General features: G+C 42.8%; 1 protein-coding gene across 5 annotated transcripts in view; it reads right to left on the bottom strand.

Moving 5' to 3' along the window:
- Positions 1-953: 953 nt before the first annotated feature.
- The window catches only part of LOC148652561 (glutamine-rich protein 2), a 35,039-nt gene continuing 23,224 nt past the window's right edge, over positions 954-12,768 (bottom strand). For 3 of the 5 annotated variants that reach the window (XM_088599456.1, XM_088599455.1, XM_088599459.1), the window contains 10 exons: positions 10,771-10,845; positions 10,379-10,543; positions 9,670-9,794; positions 9,407-9,472; positions 8,268-8,369; positions 6,575-6,802; positions 5,215-5,383; positions 4,209-4,320; positions 2,351-2,470; positions 954-1,202 (listed from right to left, as the gene is read on the bottom strand). In XM_088599456.1, the coding sequence (XP_088455582.1) occupies positions 1,036-1,202; positions 2,351-2,470; positions 4,209-4,320; positions 5,215-5,383; positions 6,575-6,802; positions 8,268-8,369; positions 9,407-9,472; positions 9,670-9,794; positions 10,379-10,543; positions 10,771-10,845 (1,329 nt within the window). In that variant the 3' untranslated portion in view covers positions 954-1,035. The remainder of the gene's footprint in view (positions 1,203-2,350; positions 2,471-4,208; positions 4,321-5,214; positions 5,384-6,574; positions 6,803-8,267; positions 8,370-9,406; positions 9,473-9,669; positions 9,795-10,378; positions 10,544-10,770; positions 10,846-12,768) is intronic. The other 2 variants (XM_088599457.1, XM_088599458.1) reach the window with 2 other exon arrangements.

Genomic DNA, 12,768 nt, shown 5'->3' on the forward strand with positions numbered 1-12,768 from the left:
CAGTTTTACAACAATTTTAAAGTGCACAGTGACGTGGTCAAATCGAGAGAGCTATGTGAGGCTGAATTCACAACTTGAGTCTTGAGGGCAGTACGTGTGGGTGCGAGTCTTTCTTTTTTATGTCTAGAGGTCACATCAGCTTGTACTTCACAAATGAGCAATCCCACTCTCTTTTTCAACTGCGTTTGTTTTCATGAAAACAGCAGTCATTGCCCAAACATAAACACTCCGGTTACTGGTACCCTTTTTCTGAACACCACAGTACAACTGACTCAACAAGATGAGTAATATGGGGGTTCCCTGGCCCAGTTTTAAAAGACCTGCTCTGGCCATCACTCTGTGTATTTACACAGCTGTGAGTGTGCTTGTGTGTACAGTGGAAGCAATGATTGGTTATTATTCTCCTATTCTTGTTGTGTGTAACAGGGAACCACAGTTTAACCTTAAGCTGCCCACTGGCCATGATCCTGGTAAAGCTCTTAGCAGAGGGATTTAAGTTTTTATAAAAATTATACTGTTCCTGAATAACTGGAAGAAAGCATGAGCACACAGTAGTGTCCCGTAAAAAGAGCAAAACAAAAACATTTTGCATTTCCTCCTTTTCAATCCTGTGAAGTTTTTTGCTCCAATTGATTATTCCTACTAATAATGTTTTCCTTGTTTGCACAGGATCTCCCAGATTAAGTAAATAACACAGATCAGCTGTTCATCCTAACAATACCTTATCAGTCAACACATGATGAATAGCAACTACAGTACTAAGTTACAGATTTTTTAAAATTGGCTTTTGTATTGCGATGTCACTAATACATGACATCATTTGAGTTCTTAAAGTGGATATCAATATGAATTAAGGTCTTATTGTTACTAGTCCATGGAAGTGTGACATAGGCATCGACATTAGAAAACCTGCTGTAATGCCTTTTACAATCACTAATAGTCCACAAATTAGATCCATCGTACTGTCATGCCAACATATTTATTTTAAAGGTTAAAAAAACTTTGCTGTGTAGTGAGGCTCCTCACTTCTATCAATCACACCGTTGTCAATGGCTCCTCCTCTGCTGATTGGTTGAGGTCCATACGGATCTCCAAGGTCCCCTGTCTCTCACTGGTGGACTGCGTTGGGTGCTGGACAATGGTGGTCTGGGACAGGCGGCCTAATGAGGACATGGGCCGATCCCTGAATGACCGCGCAGAGGCTGGTTAGACCAGGACAGAAAGAGCAGAGAAAGGGGTGATTATGGATCCTTTCCAACCAGCTGTTCTTTATAAAATGTTAACATATAAAACGATGCTCCATTCTCCCATCTCTCTGACCTGTTTTGTTTTTCAACAACTGCTCCTCTATTATCTTAACAAGCACATGACCCTATCTCATGCACACGATCCCACTGCAAGCACCTGCTGTCAACCTCTGTGTTCCAAGACGCCTTACTGTTCAAGTGGGCTGAACTGTAATCATTTCTCCTTATCTACTATGTTGCATATCTAGATCTGCCTTTCTCCTCCTCTGTATTATGTTTGAGCAGTATTTATGCTGTATTTAAGTTATTAGACTTTTTGTTTATGTTGCATTATCCATCCCTCCATTTTCTGGATAACTGTATCCAATACAGGGTAGCAAGGTAGTCAGAGCCTGTCTCAGCAAGTAACTGCCTTTACATGTAATTCAATTGCACTAGGATCCATAAGCCAGTTTGGGTAAAGAATACAGACAATATCTTTTACATTGCAATGCTGATTATGTTCCTCAACCTTGCAATAATTGTAATATTTACTCCTGGTCTACCATCCGTCTAGTCATCTACTCCTGGTGTACAACTCACCCAGCCATCTACTCCTGGTGCACCATCCACCCACCCAGCCATCTACTCCTGGTGTACCATCCACCCACCCAGCCATCTACTCCTGGTGTACCATCCACCCACCCAGCCATCTACTCCTGGTGTACCATCCGTCTAGTCATCTACTCCTGGTGTACAACTCACCCAGCCATCTACTCCTGGTGCACCATCCACCCACCCAGCCATCTACTCCTGGTGTACCATCCGTCTAGTCATCTACTCCTGGTGCACCATCCACCCACCCAGCCATCTGGTCCTGCTGTACCATCCACCCACCCAGCCATCTACTCCTGGTGTACCATCCGTCTAGTCATCTACTCCTGGTGTACCATCCACCCAGCCACCAGCTTGAGACCATGCTTTCAGACAATTTCTTCTGTTCCGTGTCGTGCTTGTTGGTTTCTTCTCTGCGATAGGGACAGTCCCTTCAGCACATCAGCGTGCCAGAGGCTCGTTCGAGGGACAGTGAAATGGAGGTGGCCCACGGGCCCTGCTGAGAGTACCTGAGCGGCTGCGCTGGGTCTTGGCACTCTGGGGGCGGGATGGGGCTCCAGTGCTCATCTCGGGGGTGCTGGGCTTTTGGGGCAGTGACCGGGTAGCCTTGTCTTTGTTCCTGTTGCTGCCTGCAAAAACCATGTCAGAGCAGCCACAGATGAGAGGGGGTCGTTCGTCATTCTGGAATGCAAAAGCACCTTTCATCTTCCCCACTGGGTTCTCACCCATGGCATGGAATACAGTTCATCTCAGCTTTTAGTGTAGTGTGAGTTAACATGCTTCTCCATGCCTCATCTCATTTACTATTTCAAGGAACCTGCGGGTCTGTAGCTCTCCATGGCCTTGTTAATGGAACACATAGACGGTGCTTTGCATTATTTTAATGACAACATTCTCAAACAAGTACCAACAGGCTTACATAATGTTTACATAATGAAAGCGGTGCCTGGAGTAGGCCAACATATTGCTATGAGGTTATTAATCTTCAAGTCCCCTGCTAGCCAGCAGGTTGGAAATGCAGATGGAGTAAGTGAAGAAGGCACAGATACAACACGTAAAATGATCATCTTGAGAAGGTTTCATACTGAGCAAACTGGGTTACAGCGATCATTAATTTAAAATCGAATAACATTTTAGGTTTCAAATAGGTGAAATATGTGAACATCCTTGGGAATTTTACCCTAGGTTCTTGGGATGGACTGCCTGTCCCACTTACAGGCAGTCAGCCACATGGCCTGCTGATAACAGCTCAAGTGTGCCACTATGGTGAACTGTCAGAACAGTTCAGCCTGCAGAAGCAACCAGCAGTCTCTGACAAGTACATTCAGTACTTGAGGTATAAATATTTCCTGTACTGAACAGTTTGTTCAGCTCTCTGCGCTGCCCACCAGCTGATTTTGGACTGGAATTACAGATTTAGCACTCCTCTGGCATAACAATGGCCCTTAATAAACTAAAGCCTTTATTTGGGTCTATATTTCAGTTCAGCCCTTGTACTGTAGTACATCAAAACAATCTGTCAGCATGCCTAGGATCACCCATCCTGAAGCACTTCAAAGAAAAATTCTGTGCTCAAGATTAATTAAAATATTTTGCAGGATTGACATGGTCACAATTACTTATTATATCAAATCACGTGTCCTCCTTTTTCAATTTCAAGAGCACAAACCTTTCAAGAGTAAGTTGTGATCCACAAAAACAGGATTTAATGTTTGTTTAAAGCTTTCTGCCTGTGTGAGGTCAAACATCATCAGCCTGAGTACTGCAACAGCCACAGATTAAAATAATGAGCCCTTTTTCACACAAAAGCGATTCAACTGTGACAAGACGCCAGCTTGACAGGGCCTGACGCAGGCGATCATTCAATTTGTGCTGCAGGAGCAGAGGTACTATGGAGATGGCCACATTATGTCTGAGGACGGATCACTAACTCAACTGTTAGAACACAGGAGAGCTTTGCCCTCAATGGCACTGAAAAAATGCTGGCTTTTAGTGAACGGCATTAGGAGCCATCACTTTAAAACAGCGGTGGAAACAAAGCAGAACATGCAGTTTCTTGGAGGCTTGTCCAGAAACTAGGTTGTGGCATTATTGGCAGTGGATAATTTAAAATATTTATGCAGACCAAGACAGATTAAAATAACATTACAGGACATGTTTTTGAGAAATACTGACTCCAGCTCAGCAGATCTACTACCTCTGTATCTTACAGATATGACCAGCAAAACGGTTTCTCCAACTCTTAGTAACTGTTTTGGAGATGCTGGGTTTACAGGAGAAACTCTTGGTAGCACTGTGCAGGTCTCTACATATTTAAAGCACCCCAGGGCTCTGTGCAGCTGCTACTGATACAAACTTGCTACTCACTGTCTTTTAAGGAGATGGTAGGAAGTTTGGCCTCTGTTCGAGAGGTGACCCTGGTGTCCAGACGACCTTTGTAGATGTGTCCATCCAGTCCTAGGATGTCCACCTCCTCTGGCTGAGACCGAGGAAAAGAAGGGGCTTAGACAGTTAGCCTGATCTTTTATGCAGAGTAAAACACTTATAGGAGCACATAAAAAGGCCTTTAGTTTAAAATGTTCTTTAAATGTTAAAACTAATTGCACAATGCTATTAATTATTGGAATTCATTAAAACTTGCAAATATATTCTGTTGAGAAACTGTGACGATTTTCATTTGACATCCTCCCTTGTTTTACTAATGTAACAGCCTATCAAAGGCTCACAGCTGTGTGTCTTGTAAGGAAATAAAGTAATACAAAGCTATTTTATTTCCCTATTAAATAACTGATATTAATACAATATTAAATTTATGATTGGTTATTACTTTAAGGGGAATCTTTAGGCAGACTACAAAATTTGTCTGGATTCAAAGTTGGTTTTAACTAATTCTGGAAACATTTAGTTTTATTACGGCATTTTGTGCCTGGCAAAAATGTAAACATCAAATACTCTGGGCAAACATACAGAGTATTTCATACGTTCACTCAAACCACCTCACCCAATTCAGGGTCGTGGTGGAGTCAGAGATTATTTCAGCAAGCAATGGGTGCAAGGTGGGATAGAACTTGGATGGAAAGCCAGTCCATCGCAGGGCACACACACAGACACACACATACACTCACACAAGGGCCACATTTCCCAGAAGTCAATTAACCTACAGCGATGTGAAAAAGAAAGTACACCCTCTTAAGATTCTCTGGTTTTACATATTAAGACATACCTGACCTTCACCTAATCCTCACCAAGTCCTAACAGTACATAAATCAAACCTCCTGTGAGAAATAGCACACACATATTCGATCATTTCACAGAGTGCTTACAGTCAACCCATAATTCCCGATTCCAGAACAAGAGCTGTTAAGGAGCCTACCTGGTGGCGTAGTATCGGGGCCGGCTGGGCCTCCTCCTCCGCCTGGATAAAGTGGGCGATGTGCTGCAGGCGGGTGTAGCGCCGGCTGGGAAAGGTGAGCGTGTGGCTGCCCCCACAGCTCCGAGACACAGCCAGGTAGCCGTAGTCGGAGAGCTCCGGGATCCGCTCGCTTTGGGACAGACAAGAAACAGGTTCCCACACTGACCTCTCAGGACCTAAATCCTACACCTAGGCCCACTCTTACATCTGTCCATCCATCCATTTTCTAACCACTTTATCCCATACAGGGCTGTGCGGGAGCCAGAGCCTATCCCAGCAAGCAACGGGTGCAAGGCAGGATACACCCTGGATGGGACGCCAGTCTATCGCAGGGTACACACAGACACGAACACTCTCTCACTCACACCACGGCCAATTATGCCAGAAGCCAATTAACCTACCTGTATGACTTTGGACTGTGGGAGGAAAGCCATGCAACACAGTGAGAACATACAACCTGCACACAAATAGCCCCCAGGAATATGGTGTTCCTGTGCTGTGAGGCAGCAATGCTAACCACTGTACCACCATGCCACCACTACTGTTATGTATGGTTACGTAAAAAACAGTGAAGTAGTTCGTTCATCACCCCGATCTGCTGTTTGCCAGTGGTGTATTCACATCTTCTAGAACACAAAAACTTCTTGAGAACCACTGTATGATAAGCACTATCTATGGGTGGAACCACAACAATTAAGAAAAATAAAAAATTTGGCGAAAGGTTTTACAGCATCTAATTTGTGACTGATTTCCTAGGAACAAAAAAAACACTAATTCAAGATCAAATAAGCATCTTCCTGTAATCTTAGCCATGAAACTCATCAGATGGAAAGTACTCTTTTCAGTTGTCAGCATCATTGTAATGTCTCCTTCGGTTTGAGCTGTCACTGGCAATAGACATTATGAACCGTAACAAGCAATTCATCTGCTACAATTGTCATTAGGTGGAAGGATGGAAATTATAATCAAGACTAATTGGATATCAGTGTGGATTACTGTCATTATGTCAAATTACAGCTCATATTTCTACAGAGCCTTGGATGTTTTTGATGCTGACATTAATATGTTCTGGATAAGAGATTCATCGGTAAGGTGAGACCACTGGTCTCTCAAACCACGGCATCAGATCAGACCCAGATAGAGAAGCATGTGGGTTAAGCTTCATAATCTGGTGTATTATTACCACTAAACTAAACTTCAAATGCTTCAAATACATTTGGAGTATTAAACACTGAAATAAACAATGCGCTTGTCCACTTTGTGTAATTAAGGGGTAAATGAAGCTCCACTGGGTTTTGGGACCTGTCTTGATCTTACTCACTGCCTGGGTACACTGTCGCTGGCTCTGTGTGGCAGCCCTGTAGCTGTAGTACAGCGCATCTGGCTGTGCTCCCTGTAGCCCTGGCTCGACACTCTCTCTGACCCCCTGAACTGGCTCTGGACCCTATCTATCTGACGGCACAGCAGGGTGTGGAGCTGCCTCGTGTGAACCATCCTTTTCTCTGACGCTGCCATCTCGAAGTGGATCTGATTGCTCCCTGGCTTCAGGCTAAACAAGGAAACCGGGCGTTACAAACGAGCCGTGTGACCCCGTATCCCACAGGGGAGGTCAGGGACAGACAACAGACTCCTGACGTTTAGATGTTGTGCTGGAAGAGGGTGTTGAACTCCTGGGCCAACCACAACAACTAAAAAGTGATCTAGAGAGATGTGCTGGTTTTTTGTAGTTGGTCAAATAATTAGGTCAAAAACTAAGAACTTAAATAGAATGAATTTCTGAGGATAATATCCGCAGCTTTCCAGGAATAGAGTTGTTACACAACTTCATAAGAAACACTTCTTGTAATTTAAGCTGATATATTCCATATTGTCAATCCAAGACAGGACATGCTGAACTTAAAGTCATAGGGAGATGCAATTATCAATACAGTTGACCATAAATACACCAGTTCTAGGTCTGCAATGCAATGCATTTTTGTGCAAGAGCATCACTGTTTAGTTTTGTTTGGTGCAGCAGATAGGCTTGTTCACAACCAAACCACATTTTTCTCGTGGTCCTGAGGTGGGCCTTCTTGAGATGAGTATCTGTTTTCTGAGATCGCAAGAGCATGCAACAGATACGATGAGAGAAACTATCCCACTTCATCTCTTCTGCTTATTCTGAACCACTCACTGGCATCAGTAACACTATTGAAATCTTTAAGTACCTGATACTTTTCTCACATTTTCCACAGAAAGATGACAATCTGCAGCTGGAGAAGATGGAACTGTTAAGACCTAACAGCACTGTACTCTTTTAGAAAAAACAAGACAATTGTTTGTTGACAGTTTTGCACATGTGCTGTGTTATCCACAGGAAACAGGAAAGACCTTCAAACTGTGTAGAAGAGCTATTCTTTTCAGAAAGAATTTAAAATATGAAAACTGCCACACTCAATGAGTCTTTCTATTCTCAGAAGCTCTCACATTTGCATGAATGGGAAATACAAGACCATAATTAGATCATTTTAAAGTAGGTTTGGAAACAGAAATATCAACAGGAACAGAAACTATTGTTTTAATATGTTATGGATTATTATGATACAATCAGCAGAATGCTCTAAAACGTCTAGCGTTTTGAATGAAAATAAGAAGCACTGCAACAATTTAGGAGATCTGCTGAACAGCTGGCTAGTTCTGGTTGTTGCAAGAACTCACTAATACAATGCAAATCACAAGGTCATTCCCCCTTATACTGAACACAAGCAATAAAACAGCTCTCTCGACATGACTACGGGTTGTCTCTCCTGGGCCAGCATTAGTAATGTCACATTATTAAAGCAGCGTTCTTTTTGGTGTAATCTGATTTCGCCCCAGTTTTGCAGTGTTTACGGAGAGCCTGCATTCCCCAGTAGCCACAGTCCAGTGAGCCGGGGTGATGCGGCTGCGATCCGTCAAACACGAATCCGGCTGGATCAGGCGGATGTGCAGGCCCAGGGGTGGGCGTGTGTCCCAGGGCAGTGAGCAGCTCTCACCTCCGGCAGTGCTGGCGCACCTGCTCCAGCTCATACACGGTGTAGGGCCGGCTGGACTTGTGCAAGGGCAGGCTGGGCACCGAGGGCATGGTCACGACGTGCCTGTGAACGAAGCCCCGTAGGGCCACTGGGGGTTACAGCTGGAACCTGTACGGTGTATCAATTGGTCTGTTCTTGCACTGCAGTGTCCAAAGTAGTTCCTGCTTAAGTGTCTTAAATGTTTCAACTGGAACTGTCGCTTTGTTATGCATGCAATGTGTATTATTATTATTATTATTATTATTATTATTATTATTATTACAGGAATTCATATTGGAAGTTTGTGTGAAAAGGACACCCCCCCAAAAAAAATTCCACTAATCACACGTCTTCAAGGTGGAAACACGCCTTTAGACCATGATTTACAGGAATTTATCACACTAACATCCCTTGACTATCCCAGACTGGTAAGGAAATGTAATGCCTCCAATACTGCAATCCCCTGGGTTATTATAGGGGGTTCTGACTTCTTAGCTCATGTAGTTAGGAGGTCTTCCCCCCAAAGCATGCTAAACTAAGACATAGCAATAAATTTTATTGAATAAAATGCTTTACTTCAATAGCATTATTTAGGGTTTCTCTTCCTACTAATTCTTAATAGTAGTACATAAAACTTCCATAATGTGGTTAAAAGAAGCTGAGATCTATAACTTCATCATCCATTATGTAGCAGACTTAAGGCCATTGTGCTGCTGGTTTACAAACTGAATAACTTCTATTTATTTTCCTTTTATGCTATTTAGTTTTATGTACAGCCTTAGGAAACATAACTATTCAAAATGTCCCAGACGAGCACGTGAGTACTACTTATTCATCCAGGTCCAATTGTCAACACAATTCTTGTAGAATAAATACAATTTCATCATCATCAGAACTATTGCCATGAGTATTCATTACCCAGATAGCAATTCCCAGTCCAGATGCTTCTTTCTATACCAATATTTTTTTTTTTATATAAAATTAATATCACAAATGGCTGAGATATCCTAGACTCAGATCAGGCCTGAACACTGAGCTGTATTACTTCCTTTCCATTGAAGACCAGGATTTCAATGGTTTAGCCTTGAAAATACTACAGGTTAAATAATCCTTGCACTTACGGTCCAGGAGTCAACATGTCCACTGGTCTGTCACAGGAAATACAGTGGAATCGAGCCACAAGCTGCCTGTGAGAGAGAAGAGACGTTTAGCAATCAATATCAAGACAGCAGCTAAGTGCTTAACTGGCAGCGGATACCAAATCATGACAGTCCGACTTTTGATTTCTTTTGCGTCTTCGGGTTCTTCTTGGACAGCGTGTTGGATTGGACAGGTTAGGGATGGAGAAGAGCTCTCTGCCATGGCAGGCCTGCTGCTTCCTTACTTCCTTATACCAGCAGCGTCGTCCAGCTCATACTGGGGGGTGGGCTGCTCCTGCAGCTGTTTGCGGATTGCCTTCCAGCGGTCCTCCAGCTGCCTTTTCAGAGGCTCCAACTCAATGCGGTCCAGCTGCAGGCACAGAAGATACCAGCACACCAGGACTTACACTATCTTCTCCACAGAGCTACACAATGAGTTTTCATTTTCAACTTGGAGAATTCTATAATAAAGCAGACCAAGATTCTGGCATTGTTCAAAGTTCACTTCTGATGAGCGCGTCATTCACAGGAAAATGGCAAGCTTTGCTGAATGTCATAAAATTTTCCTCCGTTCTCAGCTGCAAGACAGTAAAAGTCTGGCTAGAACACCCAAGAAAATTCTTCTAGACAGATTATTGCTCACACTGTGCTCAAATTTCTGAGCTGATTACACTGTAGCTGAAGTGAAAGAATGTATAATTAGAAGCCACAAGAAGCAAAATGGTCTGAGAGCCCTTTCAACACGCAGTTTGATTTCTTACGAGTTGACTGTGGTTATTTCTAAAGTTATCCGATGTTTTTATAATCACTGAGCATTCTTTTTTGCATTTTCTAACAAGCATTTCAGAATTTCTTGACCTTAGCTTCAGACTGACATTGTTGTTTTTTTACACTGTAGTTAAGGCTCGGAAATGGGTCAGGCCAGGCCTGGGATGTCCCATTGACTTGCTCTACCTTGCAATCCATCTCAGCAGAGATCTTCTCGATCACCCTCTGCCAGTCCTGCTCCTGCCCAGAGATCTTGTTCAATAACTCCTGGAACATGTTGTTCAGCTGTTCGGTCGTGGTGTCAAACTGCAGTCGGCTCACCTTCAACTCCAGGGCCCTCTTGTCTGCTTTCTGTGGGAGAGAACTCGGATTAGTCTGACAAGTACTGCCCCCTTAGACCACCTGATGACAGCACAATTAGTGTTGTGGGCTAGTAGGAGCCTTTTGGTGGGTCACTGGACCCCTCTTAGTTCCAGGTCCTTCCAGGGTCTGGAGATACTTGGGGGTCATCTACTTGGGGAAAAGCTGAAGAAACAGCACTCATGTCTCTATTGTGAAATCAATGTGAGAAGACTCACAACATCAATGTCCATCTCCACACGATCTTTGTCAGCTTTCTTTTCTTCTAGAATCTCCATGGACTTGTACAAGTGCTGAAAATGCAACACAAAAAAGCTTTAATACCTTCTGACTGGAACAACAACAGGCAATAGTTGTGGACAAGAGCTCCGATAAGGACAGATCTCTGTCCGTGTCTGCTAATTCTGACTAATATATGCACAAAGGCAGAATGAGAAGTCATTAAAGCTGTGTCCTTTTGTATTGTGATTGTCCAAAGACCTAATTAATAGTCATGCCCACAATACACACAGTGCCCTCCAAATATATCCTGCAATGCTGCAATGCGATTAATAAAAACGGAATAACAGAATGATTTATCTATTGAATAAACAAAATGTCCTAATATCCTAACAAAATTAAAATTTTATACAGTAATCTTAATAGCATTGCACAGAGCAAAATCATATTTGCCAAAAATAACTTAAGTCCAGAAAACATGAGAATCACATTTATTCACACCCCTTCAGAGGGGAAATTTATGATCATTCCTCCTTTGGTTTTCCAAATGCCATCCTGAGTTAGAATCACAAATGTGGATAGAGGTCTGGAGATTGAAATGGCCGGTCAAGAACATTTATTTGGTATGTTAACCACATTAACTATTGCTTCTTCAATTTGGGATATATGCTTTGGATGATTGTCAAGCTGGAATGTCCATTTCAGAGCTTGCGTTTCGTTCCAGAAAGCCACATCTCTGTCCAAAATGTCCTGGTCCATATTGAAGTTCATGGTTCCCCATCGTAATAGGGGTTCCAGGGCATGTGGATGCAAAACTACCCCAAAACAGAGAAGACCCTCAGCCACATTTCACAATAGGCATGAATGTTTTTTCAAAATGAGCTTCATCCTTGTTATGCCAAACATAATGCTCTAAAAAGCACAACCTTCATTTCATCTGACTGTACAACATTGTTTCACTTGGCACTCAACTGATTGGTGGCAAGTTGGAGTCACCTTTTGTTGCGGTTCATTCTCTGCAGCTGACTTCAAATGGTAGTTTGGATACTTTCTTTTCGGAAGCTAGCTGCTTTGAGCTGTGACTTCTGCTCTTAACGACTACCCTAACTCGGAAGGATGTTCATCTATATAAGGTATTAGTCACTCTTGAGTAATTAACGTTGTGATAGAGGCTGGCCACTGTTGTCCCCAGGAATCGGATCTAGTTTTCAATTAAGACCTAGCTCATGAATGGAATTATACAGTAAGATGGAACAGAAATTTGTGAGGAAGGTTAGATCTTAATCTTGCAAACTTCCGCTCGCCTACGTATACAAGTCTTGCACCTTTCGCAAATCTCTCCCTTGTATCCTCTCCGCCTCCCCCTCTACACCCTTGCAGCAAACTCCCTGTCAAGCTTCTGACATTCCCTGAGCTAGGCGAGCCTCTCCAAATACTTTATACGCATTTGTCCTTCTCTCGCATTCATTCAAACTACTAAAATCATTAAGATTCTTTGGTCATTCTGCATCAATCTAGATTCCCCTTTTCTCACATTTACAGTGTTTCTGTCTTCCAATAACAGATGTAGGAGATACATATAGGCATTTTCACATAGAGGCATTTTCTTATCCAAAGAAAACTCTACTTTTTTTCATTTCTAAAGATCAGGACAGTTTGAAGTCTTTCAATGCCTGTTAACAAAACTCTCCCAAGCAAAGATTTAATCCATGGAATTGTAAAGAAAGAGAAAACAGGAAGCCCTTAATATTCCACTGCAGGTTAACTGCCCACCTTGAAGTAAATGTCCTGTTACTTCTAAATCCACCTGGAGAGTAATTAAGGTGTTATTTCTCACAATTTACACTTCAGTAGCTCCATCAATACAACAACCCCCCCCCCCAATCTTGCCAAGTCATAGCCCTGAAGGTGCTAAAATGTGTGGTACATGAATATTACATCTGGTACATGACAAACCAAGAAATGTCTGCCATCATCACATCATGTTAAAACGTAGA

This window comes from Lepisosteus platostomus, chromosome 11, assembly GCF_059453375.1.
Source record: "Lepisosteus platostomus isolate fLepPlt1 chromosome 11, fLepPlt1.hap1, whole genome shotgun sequence".
Lineage (NCBI taxonomy): Eukaryota > Metazoa > Chordata > Actinopteri > Semionotiformes > Lepisosteidae > Lepisosteus > Lepisosteus platostomus.